The 13,756-nt window shown below is 36.7% G+C and overlaps 2 protein-coding genes across 3 annotated transcripts in view; both read left to right on the top strand.

Moving 5' to 3' along the window:
• The first annotated feature begins 2,809 nt into the window (after positions 1-2,809).
• On the top strand, positions 2,810-7,309 carry LOC117212208 (GRB2-associated-binding protein 2). Of its 2 annotated transcripts, none has more exons than XM_033456786.1 (7): positions 2,810-3,699; positions 4,041-4,169; positions 4,254-4,440; positions 4,555-4,836; positions 4,900-5,607; positions 5,689-5,813; positions 5,886-7,309. In XM_033456786.1, the coding sequence occupies exons 1-7, from the start codon at positions 3,619-3,621 to the stop codon at positions 6,129-6,131; spliced, it is 1,758 nt and encodes a 585-aa protein (XP_033312677.1). In that variant the 5' UTR covers positions 2,810-3,618; the 3' UTR covers positions 6,132-7,309. The 2 variants fall into 2 exon arrangements, with proteins under 2 accessions (XP_033312677.1, XP_033312676.1); XM_033456785.1 differs by having other exon boundaries at positions 2,825-3,699; positions 5,674-5,813.
• An 830-nt stretch (positions 7,310-8,139) lies between these two features.
• The window catches only part of LOC117212207, a 91,993-nt gene continuing 86,376 nt past the window's right edge, over positions 8,140-13,756 (top strand). Inside the window, exon 1 of the mRNA XM_033456779.1 lies at positions 8,140-8,495. The gene's annotated coding sequence lies outside the window, so the exon portion shown is untranslated. The remainder of the gene's footprint in view (positions 8,496-13,756) is intronic.

The raw sequence follows: 13,756 nt of genomic DNA, 5'->3' as shown, positions 1-13,756 counted from the left end.
GTTAGCCTCACGATATCCACTCGGAGAGGGGAAAGTGAATTTAGGTTTTTGCTACAGTTTTGTACTCTTGGACGTAAAAAAGACTTCGTTTTTCTCTTAACGATTTGTAACGTAGATAAGAATACTGTATGTTGATGTTCATGAATATTTAACCGAATATTGTTATATTATTATTAAAAAAGAAGTTTTAAAAATACATTCCATTTTTATTTTTCTCTCAGCTCAGGTTATATATGTACATACGTGTATCGAAAGACCAAAATCCTTCTTAAGAAGTATTTCTTATCGATAGTATTTATATAATCGCGAAAGAGTTACTAAGAAAGAAACGAATTATTTTTATCTTATCTTCCGAACAGAGACGGATCTTCTTATCCGTATACATCGAAACACTTTGAATTCTTTGTCACATTGCGCGTGTATCCCTTAATAAAGTACATATTTCAATACTCACAATGTGAACAACTAAAGTTTTTCTGTTAACTCTGTTATATTTGCCGCTTTACTTGCTCTTACTTGCTACTACTCGTCCGTTCAGCAACTTCGCTTCGAACAATCGTCTTTAATGTTTGTATATTTATTTAAAATTATTCGTTTCTCACCACGTGCACGATATATGGTCTCTTTCTAACTTTTTTCGAAACTTAGCCTCTTCTTACGTATCATTCATATATTTTACACGATATTTGTACATAGAATTTCATTAACAAGATACAGCATTCAAACGCGTATGTACCCTTGTCTCGACCTGTCGACAAGTTGTACGGATTCTCAATTAAACGAGGACTTATATTTTAGTTCCATCGGATGGCAGAAAAATAAAGAAAAAGGAAGAACCAAAGTACAGTGCGACCTTCTGGCTTTCAAGGACTCCTAGGTTCTCACTGTCTTAACTTAAAATGGGACTAAAGTATGCAACGAACGCAACGCGTGTTTTTCTTCTATTTTCTCACCCTATTTATTCTTCTTGCGTTCGCCGAATCTCCTTTCCTTAGGTTTAAGAACTAATCCGATTACAGCGCATAATGTAACAACGTAAACGAAACTGGCACGTAAGAATTATACATATACGTGTATATATTTATACATACTTACCATTAACACAATATGAAAAATCTGACGAAATAAAGTTTACGTATAATTATTTGAATACTGGACATTGTACCTGTGTGCTCTCAGACACCTTTCTCGCGATCATTTCACGTTTCAACTTCTGAATCCTGTCACGATCTGTGGATTCCCGTTCGAGCGCAGTCTTATTTATACATAACATGTCGTTCGTTTCGTTGTCCTTTGTGTACACAAACGTATTTAAATGTACATTTCTTGCAAAGAGTTGTTCACGAGGATTCGTCAATATTCCAAAAGTCAGTAACGAAGGCAGTATTGATGGTAACACATCGAATTAAATCAAATTGGAACACAGGCTTTTGTACGATTTCGTGAGAATTTCCGTTCCCTTCGTTCGACCGAAGTCCGAAGCGATTGCTGCCCGTCAGTTCTTCCGCCTTATCTGTCGTTTTCAGCGACGAATCCTTGTTGAACGATATCGTTGGACGGATAACAAAAGAAGGAAGTTCAGAGTCCCCATTCAGATCTATATGTACCAAGTTTACACGTACGATATGTTTATATTATCGCTTATATATAAACATATATAATATATATAAATATATATAATATATAAATATGTATGTGATATATATATATATTATATCATATTCTATATACATATTGTACACACATATACAGGTACACGTGATACACGTGTAACGATATTACAATATTACAGTGATTGCGGAGGAATCACGACTCTGTTAACGAAAGAAAGCTCAATGTATAGAGGTATATACATAGATTATCATAGAGAATAGGGCAGCTGTGAAGAAGATTTTCTAGGTGTTAAGAGAGACCGTATACATACTTAGATTTTGGAATCGCCACGTCGAGATCGAATGCGATGTGGAACATTTCGAGTACGCTAATCGGAGCAATTATTCGTCCAATGGAATAGATATAACGAAACCGAAACTCTATATAACGAAATCCATCTGTACACGAGTCTCCGTTTTATACCGTACTTACGTGTCAAATAAATGTACTTGTCTGTAAAATGTATCGCGACTCCTTTTGTACTGTATTGACGCGACTTTGATAGCGAAGCATTCCATGTGTAAACGTGTTTGTTATATTTATTGTAGAATGAACCCCTGATTTACGCTATTCGTTTTCATCTTTTTACGACCCCATGTACATGTTTCGTTTCAACAGCTGGTTTGCGACACCGATGTTACCATCGCGACGGAATTGTATAGAAAAAACAAAATATTTAATAAACGATTTATGGATTATTCGACTTCGGTTTCTCTTTGTAGAATGGCGAACGTGACCTCTTCAACAGAATATCGCTAATCAGAAATGAAAGCCAGGTTTAAATATCGATCGGCGTCTACCGCGTTAAGTACTGAATTGCAAATTAGCCGAACGATATACCTCGGCTTTGCTTGTTACTCGTTTATCTGCATACTAGTACTTATTAATCATTGTAATTACTTAGAGTTGTTGAGTTTCGTGTGTCTAGTCGTTGTCGGTTTGCAATTAAATATGACAAGACGAGAATTTGTTCTATCATTCGTTATAATTCCGCTTGTAACCATTTACGCAAATAAGCTTAGTTAATTGTATCGATATGTTTCTTGTTTTGACGAACGTCAGTGTTTACTTAACCGCAAGAGTTCACGCGACTCGAAGTCGCGAATCGGTCGAAATTTCTGGAATGCAGAATGATTCCGCCCGTAATCTGAATACGTGTCGTGAATAGCAATTTGCGAGAAAGCAATAGTTTATAATACGGAATCGTACAGAACAATATTTATTATTACATAGATTTATTTAGTTATTTGTGTATAGATGGAATTTTGACACTTATATACAAACAAAAACATATACATGTATATGTATGTTGAGAGACAAGATCATGTTTAACGCCGATCTTGAAACTTCCTCGGTAATTCCTTTGTTCGCTTTGTTGAATTACAGTCAGAACTTTCAACTCGAACGCACCACTGCGCCATTCATTCAGGTCACGAGACGACGATGCGTCATGTAGCTCTGTTAATCAAATGAATCCAAACAAATTTTCATAACACGAGCAACAACTTGATTCTCCGAGTGATTCAGGATTCGATATAGACTGGAGCGTCTGATTTTGCCATTTACAGCTATATAGGCCGAGAAAAGCGTGTGTCATCTATGATGGTTGACATAGCTTGGCATGCGTGGCCAAGATGGTGGTGGTAATGGAGGCACCATGACGATAGTCGGATTTCTCTACGTATCATCGTCCCGCTTCGGTGTTCCTCTTTAATTCTTCTGTAGCTCCTCAGAGGGTGTTTATCGTTGATGATGCGCGTTTGTGGTGGAACGTTGTTGATGTGTTAGTTGTGCATCATCGAAGAGAGATCGCTAGATGGTCGGTATATCTGTGAGATTGCTGCTGCGCCGTCCGAAAATAGATAAATGAACGACGAGCGTGCCATCCTTGTTGTCGGTGGTTCCACGCACTCTCTAACAATGCACAATTATTAAAAGGTTCATAGCCAACATCGGGGTGTAGGAATGGAGGTACTCAAAACCAGCCAGGAGATTGTGCACGAAGGGTGGCTCATTAAGTCGCCACCTACCAAACTTTGGCGAGCGGTTAGTATTTCATAGAACAATAACAAATTCGAAATTCTACTCGGTTCGTCAATTTTTTTATTGTTTACATTTTTAAATGCTTGTCAAATCGCTATGTCTACATTTGTTCGTTGAGCTTTTACGAATTCTAACCTCGTATGCTGAAAAATGTTTCATAAGTATGGAATGTTGTGATATTTTTATCCAAGAATGTTAATGTTCTAATTACTTTTTCGCTTATATCGCAGTGCAGACAATGTTTTATGCTGTACACAGTAATTAAATTTAAATGACAACTTAAATATATAGAATTTATATATTCCTTTTTAAATATTTTCTACGATACGTTTGTTTATTTCCAGAGATGGAGGAAAAGGTGGTTTGCTCTTCGACATAGTGGAGAATTACCTGGACAATATTTTTTGGAGTATTATACAGACAGACGTTGTAGAAAATTAAAAGGTCGTATTGATCTTGATCAATGCGAACAGGTAGTTACCTATTTGGAGATCTTTATCCTGACTTACATAACTGAATTTGCTTATGTCTTAATATTCACTTTTATTTGCAAATAGGTGGATGCAGGCTTAAGATTTGAAAATCGCAAGCAAAAATATCAGTATATGTTCAATGTTAAAACACCAAAAAGAACTTATTATCTAGTAGCAGAAAGTGAAGCTGATATGAATAAGTGGGTGGATGCTGTATGTCAAGTTTGTGGTTTAAAGGCCTATACTCAAGATGAGGAGCAGCAATGTCAAAGTACATATTGTTATCATTTGAGATATCTGAAACTTAATAAGATTAATAATATATATCAGATATATATATATAAGATAATAGGATTTTATACAATATTATTCATTCTTTTTATAGTGTTCCAATTTGAAACACAAGAATCCCCACCGATTTCACCTACTAGTACTATTTCGGGCCCATACATTCCTATTAGCGAATGTATTTCTGGTCGACGGTTAAATGATACTAGCTCCCTCAATTCGGCTTTGGGGCAAGGACCTGAACATTATGATGCCCCAAGACGATTGGCCCCATCCCCTTCTAGATCTCCTACAACAACGGATGCGGAAAGTGTTTTCACCGACGATGAATGGACTGCTCCGGTGCCTAGTGTGAACTGGGAAACTTTTCCTTCCTCGGGTAAATATAATCAATATATGTTTGTAATTGCACTACGTGAATAACATTATATTTTTATAATAGGCGAATCCAAACAACCGCATAGTTCGAGTGATGCTGAAATTGGTTCTTGGAGTGTTCGAAAACGATTTGGGAAATTAAGAATCGTTGACTCCATTGTACCGCCTTCTGTAGAAAAGTTACCAGCACCTCCTAGGCCACCAAAACCTCCTCATATGTTACCTGAAAATCCTGGTCATAATTATTTAAATTTAGATGGTGCTACCGAAAGCTCAAAACCTACAACTCCAGCGACTCCTGCGCCATCGACTCCCGCAACTGCAATTGTAACAGACGAATCATATGATTTTCCAAGATCTCACCAACCTGGAGCACCCGAGTCAAACACTATAGATAAACATTTTTACTCCAATGCTGCTCCAAGTAATGTCGAAGATACACGCGTATTCCGCTACGACTTTCAGGAAGAGGAACCGTCGAGTCCACGCTCTGAGAGTTCAGCAACTGCTACGTATTCAAATTTACCAAGTCCACTTGTGCGAGATAATTCAACTTCAGTACCAACAACAGTGGCACCACCGCCGCCAGTTGTTTATCGGGAATTGAAACCAGGAAGAAAAACTAGCGATTCTACATCGGTCATTAGTAATGAAGCTTCTCCAGGACCGACAGTGTCAGTTTTGGAAATGAGTTCTGCCGAACACTCTCCTGCCGAGCCTCCGAGTATTAACAGGAAGCTTAAACCTCCATTGAATAAATCTCCCGTAGAAGGTATAATTATTTACATTTTCTTTTCCCAACCACCATATTTGAGAAAAAAAATTATTCATATTATAGGACCTTTGCAATTAGCTTCTCCACCTGGAAGAGGAAGAATTAGAGCGGCTCCTAGTCCTACACCTCCAACTCACGTTCATTCGAATCGACATCAATCGACGTCAGATGAAGATAATAATGCTTTCGATGATAAAGAAGAGGTATATAAAATATATTTTTATATACCTCTTCTTTATAAACATGATTGTATTTGACATAAATTTTTGTTTCAGATATACTATTATCAAGATCAAAACACGTTTATTCCTGCTTCGAATCGACGTCTTGTTGTTTTGCAATATCTAGATCTCGATTTGGAAGCAACAGAAAATTTCACTTCTTCGAGTTTGCCACCAACTCAGTCCCCTCCAAACACAACGGTGTATAAAACTGTGGATTTCCTGAAAACCGAAGCGTTTAATCGCACTCGTCAACGAGTCGAAGAGGAGAGAAAACAATGTACGGATGAACTGGCATAGCTTTGAACTTTGTTTTCTAGATCTTTCAGCGTAACGAACAGGAAGAATAGTAGGAACGTAACTTCTTTTTACGTAGCGTACAATATTGTTATCATTTAGTAATACTTCACGATATTACAAAATTGCGATTCCTACGCAGTATTTAGCGATTTTTCAAGCGCTTTTTAAATTTTTATGTTTGTTATTGAATCGAAGATTATTTGAAATCTTCATTATCGCGCGATTATATATCATAGTTGGAAACCGAAGAGAGCAATATTCAATGGACCAAAAATGTAATATTAAAGTTAAGGCAGAACAATGAAGAAAGAAGAAAAATAGTAGTTTCGCGGAACTCGTATCAGAATTTGTTAAAGAATTTTTAATTAGAAGAGTAAGTATTATTACATTTAGATACGAACTGTTTTTACATAGATTTTACATATGTCTAAAATGAGAAAAAGGCATTTTAATCGTAAACTATGCAATGAATTACGGATGTATGACATCGCTGAAAATTTTAGGATATCCTAATTTTAAGTATAAAACAAATAATATGTAATATATTTTCAAAGTGCCTGAAGTTATTGTTTTTCTTTTTTTGCTAAGGCGATGAGTTGTTTGTTATTGCATGGAAAGTGAAATATCATATTTATGGTTATAAATATGGTGTGAATGTATAAAAATCGTTTTACAACTATTTTCTAGGAAATAATATTTTGAAAATTTATGTTCTTTTTTGACATATATTTTTTTTTTGACGTTTTTAGATGTTTTCTTTTTAAGTATAATTTTTATTATAATTATTAACAGTGTACTCACTGTACCTGCTGAAACAAATCTATAATGCGTGGTAATAGAAATCTTGGCCATAAAATTACAATGCAAAAAAGACATGCATATTTTTTAACAGCTACTAAACCACAAACTGTATGTTATGATTACATATGTTTACATATACATATATGTATTAAAAGTACGTGAAAAACTATATATTTTATGTATAAAACACACACACACACACATGTTTTACTTTTATAATAGCTATCACTTATGGTATTTACTGTAATTTTTGTACCAATGACATTTTTATACTATTGACAAGTTGTTTGTCAGTATGACTAAAAAGAGATATATGTTTACCGGGGTTTCAATTACCTGTAGTGAAAGAAGGAAATTAATAGAGTATATTTAGAATGAAATTTTTAAGTTTGTGTAAGTACACTTGGTTCTGAAACAAAAAATAATTTCCCACCAAATTTAAAGGCTATATTAACTCTTGTGCGATTCGTATCATCCAGAAGTAAATATCTATATTTATTTCCAAAGATTTGTATATTATTAAAAAAAGCTATCTATCTCACCATATACGACAAACAATTTTTCGATTATAAACGGTTAGCACAATTTATTTATAGTAACAAAACTATATCGTATATTTACGCGATTAAATAGAAGTAAGTTGTTTTATAAGTAATCAAATATAACAAGTATGTTTCTTTGATTTCTTTTTATGATATAGTTAAATTTGAATTTTTATTTATTTCAAATTCGAAAATTTGCAAATGTGTTAAAAACAAAAACATGGAATAGTAAGAGAGTTTTGAATGAAGTATTCGCTGTGTGTACTTGCTATAACATTTTTTTTTATAACAATTCGTAATCGTTAATGCTGACAATACTTATGTCCGATGAAACACAAACTGAAAGTCATTAAGGATAACATTTATTAATAGTGCGGATTTTTATGCATCTATAGGAAATTTAAAATTGCAAAAATGCACATAATATGCAAAGATGTCCAAAATACAGTATTTATTATAATATTCAACAAAATATAAAAATACGAATTCGCATAAAACTCCGTATTCTATTTATTATAAGCAGAATAGACAAACCTTTCATATCTTTCGTTTGTATTATCGGTCGATAAGGTACGCTGCTATATCGACTCGGCACGGGAAGGTCGTGAAAACGTTCAGGGATATGCTGTCAGGTTATTGGCCTGGTTGGTGCTTGGTGGGACCGATGGAAAACAGCCTCATTCGCTCGCTAACCGCCGAGCGTGCGTTAGTTTTGTTTGTTTTCGGGCTCGTCACGTAAGTACATTGTTTTCTTCCCTCGTGAAACGAAATTGCATCGTGTAGTATCAGAGGCTTTACGCGTCGCGACTAACAATACTCGCCGGGGTGAATTTTCCTTCTTTGTGTTAAATTTGTGAAGCATCGAATCTGTTGTGTTTTTATCTTTTTGACTGTTTTTATCGAAAAGTGTGATCATCGACTTTGTGCGACCAGCTTGTTTTACTTTTGGAATCAAGGCGAATCCGACGAACTGGAAGCCACTGAAAACAATCATAGCGGAACTTCGAGTTTCATTTTCAAGGTAAGGACCCGCCAGTTTTGTATACATCGCAATCTATATATGATATATGTATGTCGTAACTCTAGTTCCACGTGATGATCGATCTGCTGCCACTTGTTGGCGATGAAAATGTCTATTGATTGACGTTAATGAGAGTTCAACATCGATGAAATTACACGTTGTTTTCTCACGTAGGAACATAATTTGATATGTTACAACGACTATAATTCGTTAAAAGTAAAAATATATTTTTACGTAATCTTTTTATCCAAGAAAGGATCTTTCGAAAGTATCTAACCAAAACACGAGTGTTAAACTTCCTATGTTTCTTTATTGAATACAGGAAAACAGAACGAAAATATTTTCTCGGGTAATTATTAAGCTAAATTTCATAATTCTTCGAACAAATAAAGCGAATTCAAAGTCGAAGGTGGCTCGAGTATATGGCGTGTGTAGGTTTCTCGGCCACTTGTGGATTTTCCAGCTAACCAACTGAAACGATATACGTAATATGTAGTCGCTCGGATTACCGTTCCTGTGACCCTCTCGTCGTTGCAGCGTGACACTCGTCACGAATATCCGGGTGGATATTTAACATTGTTAATATCTTATTTTCTCTGTATACGCACGTATTTAACATACGTATCATCATCTCTAGATTTATTAGAAAAAACGAGAAGAACGTTAAAGCACGCGAGAAGGATTACCTTGAGGTGTTCGTTTGAAACCGCAGCCATTTTATTACTATACTAGTATTTTCTTTAATATAAAGAACCTGTCAACGAACATTTTTGCGCCCGTGCAATTAGTTTCTCAAGAGTAAATTTCAACTGTTTCGTCAGGCTAACAATGTTTATGGTTTCCCTTGTACATGCAACGCCAGCTCGTTATGCATGCACATTGTTGTTGCGTTATTGGCGGTTATTGCGAAGCGCGCCGGAGTAAGTGAGAAATTCTCATGCACAATAACGATCATTATCGGTAACGTTCTTCGGCCGAGCGTAATACAACGCGTGCATTCTTTTCTCGACTTTCGTAATACTATCCTAATGAAAAAGTCGAACTTGGGTACTTTTCAATGAAGCTTCGTTTTTGTGTTTTATGTTATTTCGTTATTATGTAAATTTTCTCTTTTTTCGAACAGATGGCGTTAGATAATGGTTTGAACAAAGTCGATCTTGGATAGTTTTCAGTAAAGATTCATTCGTATCTTACGTTTCATAAATAACAGATTTTTCCTTTCTTCAGCCGGATGGCATAGAACGAGAGGTATGAAACAGTTTTGAGAAATCGAAATAGGATAATTTTCAATGAAGTTTCATTCACGCTTTTCATTCCATATTAAGTTTTCCGTTTTGCAAATGCGTGGCATCAAACGAGTAGCGTTAAACAGATTCGAAAAAATCGGTCTTGGATAACTTTCAACTACAGTTTCGCTCGCATCTCGCGTGCCACATTGAATTTTCCCTTTCTTCAAAGAGCTGGCGCCAAATAGATCTGCTTATCTCGAAAAGATGAGAGAAGATGAAAAGCACTTTGACTGGAATGATCGACCGAAAGATCACCAGCCGCCTTACGGAATGCTCTTTGAACTCGGTCGATCGGAGAACGAAAATGCATCATCGGAGAGCACCGATGAAGAAATCTCTGAAAATAGATGCGCTTCGATAGCCGCTGCTTTGAATCCCATTAGTAGTTTGATAACTCGTCGTCCGTTTGAAACGAAAAAAAAGAAAAAAAATAAAAAAACTAGCTTCGTTCGATATCGGTTTCCTTTTGGGGGTTCGTGGTGCCTCGTTATCCCGATATCTCGAGCGGAGCTGTTGCCTCGCCAGATTCTTTTGTCAACCGAATACAAAGTTCAGCGTTTTCCTTCTATATCTTGGCCAGAAGAATAAACTGCCAACACATTATTCCGGCTTTCTACCAATACGCCCCATCGAACTGGTCGCAGGAAAGATATTGAAAAGCTAGTCTCACAAAGGGGTTCCAGTTTATTAAAAGCTCACGGGCAAAGAATCGTTTTGAATCAAGCATTCGCTGTTCCCCTGCTTACGTACTTCTCTTTTTCTTCCCTTAGAAAAATAATCTTGCCTCGTGTAATTGGAAAATACATCGTTTGAAATGGTTCGTGACGAGTCGATTCGATCCTTTCCGGCTCTTTCGTTCGATTTTCTGACCGACTCGTTTCTAGGAATCGGAAGCTTTTTCGTTATATTCGATAGCTGTCCTATTATGTTTTCTTAGGACCGGTTTGTGCGTCTCTTACGAGGCTACAGGTACCTAACGTTGACCTGTGAAAACCACTACACACGCTAAAAACCAGGATTTACCTATGCGCATTCACTCGAGGATCATCCGGTCTTAATTTTCTTCTTTCGGTTTTTAATTTTCACGCAGTACCGGACTAACCGAATTTCCGAGCTGAGAAGAACCGACGATGCTACTAAGAATACTTGTTTTGTCATTCGAGATGAAATGCACGTTCGCTGTCCGATGTCTCCTTTCGATTCTTGATTTCACCGCGAAATAAGCCTGCGGCTTCAAAGTAGTCTGACGAACGCATTAGAATAATCAAACATACGACGATCAGACGAGAGAAAAAAGCGTGATAGTTACTTCTTGAGTTGAGATCTTTTGATTTTAACGTTGCTTTATGACTAAGGAAGAAGCTTAACGTGACACGATGAAAAATGAAAACGATCGGTTAGATCGAAATATGTAAGTCATTTGAAAATAGCTGATAAATTGAAGAATTTTGAATGAAAGCCAAGGATACGCAATAATTATTACAACGAGCAATATTTTAATATTACGACTTATAATATTTCAAAACTTTCGTTTAGTTCCAAAGCCAAACAAAACACAGTTTTGCTAACTTAACTGCTAAATTTTAAAACTGTTTTCCTGTAAAAAATAGGAAACGTAACTTATCGTATCCTTCTCCCATAGTCTTCGTACAAATTCTTACGAGATGCGCATCTCGGTATTTAAATTATTTCATTCGTCGGGAGGACAATTTGTCAGAATGTCGTAACCATATCCTAACACGTGGACGTAGGTAAAAAAACGTGGTCGCATGGCTGCAAGCACGTAACTCGTCGCAACGAGAAATAACGATTAATGAAGACAATTAAGCGTCGTCATGTCCGTCGTCGGCTGTTGCGTTTCTACGTGGATCATTCGTCGCGATCATACGGTAATTCGTGTTATTTGCAGATCAACACGCGTTAGCGAATACTATTCGTTCTCCATGCATTATGCAACGAATTGTGTCTTCCGCGTAGTATGGCGCCTATCGGCTATAGTACAATACTATAGAAAGTATAGAATCATCCGTTACATTGTTTCGGATTTCTTCAGAAGGAAGTTCCGTACGGCACCTGAGCTTCCCGATTGTGAGAAATCTGTCGGCATTGAAGACTGGCGCTGAAAAAATGAGAGACGTTCCGGAAGAGCATCGTGCTATTATACTTTTCAATCGCGAGCGTTTTATTCTCGCGCAGAGAAATATTTACGCTGCTAGCTAGCATTATCGGCAAATTCTCGGTAATTTTCCTTCTCTTGGTATTTCACATTAGAAGAAATTACAGATTCGTAATTAAATAATTAAGAAATAAAAGCTACGAAAAACATTCGGTTCGTATTAAATACAATGCCTGACGAAATTTTTCAACATTTATTAAGAGAAAACTTTCATGTATATAACGTCGATATAACATACGTATCGATTATGACCACCCGTCTCTCTTTACAGCGTTAACGACGTTTCGAAATGTTTCACATGTAACGCGTGTAATTATGTACGTACATGAAAATTTTCTAAATAAATGTTCAGATAGTTTGACGAGCCACCGTACGTTCATCAGCGTAGCTTGCAATTCGTATAAACTGCGTGTTGCGAATTATCAACTAAAGAGCAATCGGTCAGGTCAAACCGATTGGTCGATATCGCGTACCTCGAATGACTTAAGGCTCAAGGTGGAGGAGGTTTAATAGGTCGAGTGTTAGAGCAATCTAGCACTGTATTTGCACTTGTTGTATAAAAATAAAGTCTGATGTTATGAACACGGCGGTGGTAAGATCTTGTTGGGAGTCAAGTATTTCACCCGCACGGTACGATGTCTGATGATGAACTTCCTAGTATATTGCTGATTCTCTCCCCCAGCCGTTGGGTCTCGTCCGTCCCTCGTACCTTCCCGGCTGGAATTTTTCCCGGCGTTTTTTTATCTGACCCCGGAGTCATTAGGTTTATAGCTCGGGGAGGACATGTAATTCGGAATTTCCTTAAAAAAAGGATAGGGCCCGTCCGAGCCATAAACGGACGACCACTCAAAATTCCGAACACTGTGAGTGGATTAAACACTCGTCTGTATGGTTAAACAGAAATTCGATTTGCATCTTGTTCGGTGTTTTATTCGGACAATGAGTTGCACAATTCCGCCGCTGCAACGCATTAGCGCCTTCTCCCCTTTTTCCTTGTTTTTCACGGTGACCACGTCTAGCCCGATATTACGCATTACACGCCGCTGGCTGCTGCAACAGGCAGGAAACAAGTCAGTTAAATCCTATGTTCGATCGATTTCGAGTCACGCTATCGCGACACGTGAGAATTTCTTTTCATTTCGCGATCTTCCAGAGTGAGAATTCTTTATTCAATGGTATTACGTCCTCCTTTTATAAATAGCCGATCAAACTCCACATTCGGCAAACGAAGGATTCGCATTTTTTGAATTCTTAATATCCCGCCTACTTTAATCAGCGAAGGTTGAATCAACGCGACTCGACGACGTTCGAGCTATTCCGCATAAAGTGATCGATTGAGGAGATGGAGTGGAAAATGTAAGTGCCAGGAGCAAAGGTTAAGTTTTTACTAATAAAAGACGTTTTCCCATTTTCTTGTAACTTTGTCGTTTACTACTCTTATTCAAATGAAATTCCACCAAACTTCACCGCGAAGTAAATACATTCTACGTCAAGAGATTCAATTTAAGAGCTACTTTGAAAACAGAATAACGCGAATATAATTAAAACGGAATATTAACATAATTTGATATAATAAGACGAATAAGATTCTTTTCTTCTTATATACATTTCTGTGGAATAACAAATTACGCTATAAAATAGTTATTGATATTTCATACGTTCACGAATAAATATGCTCTTACACTTACGGGTTACGATATTTTATCATTTTTTTCAGCATATTCCACTAATAAAATCGATTCTTGATTTTTCTCAAGCCTACCTATCTAACTATCGTTTACCATCTGAATCCCTCG

The sequence above is a fragment of the Bombus bifarius genome, unplaced genomic scaffold (genome assembly GCF_011952205.1).
Source record: "Bombus bifarius isolate JDL3187 unplaced genomic scaffold, Bbif_JDL3187 scf7180000008286, whole genome shotgun sequence".
NCBI lineage: Eukaryota > Metazoa > Arthropoda > Insecta > Hymenoptera > Apidae > Bombus > Bombus bifarius.
Note: the sequence above shows the minus strand (reverse complement) of the source record. Positions and strands in the feature narration are given on the sequence as shown.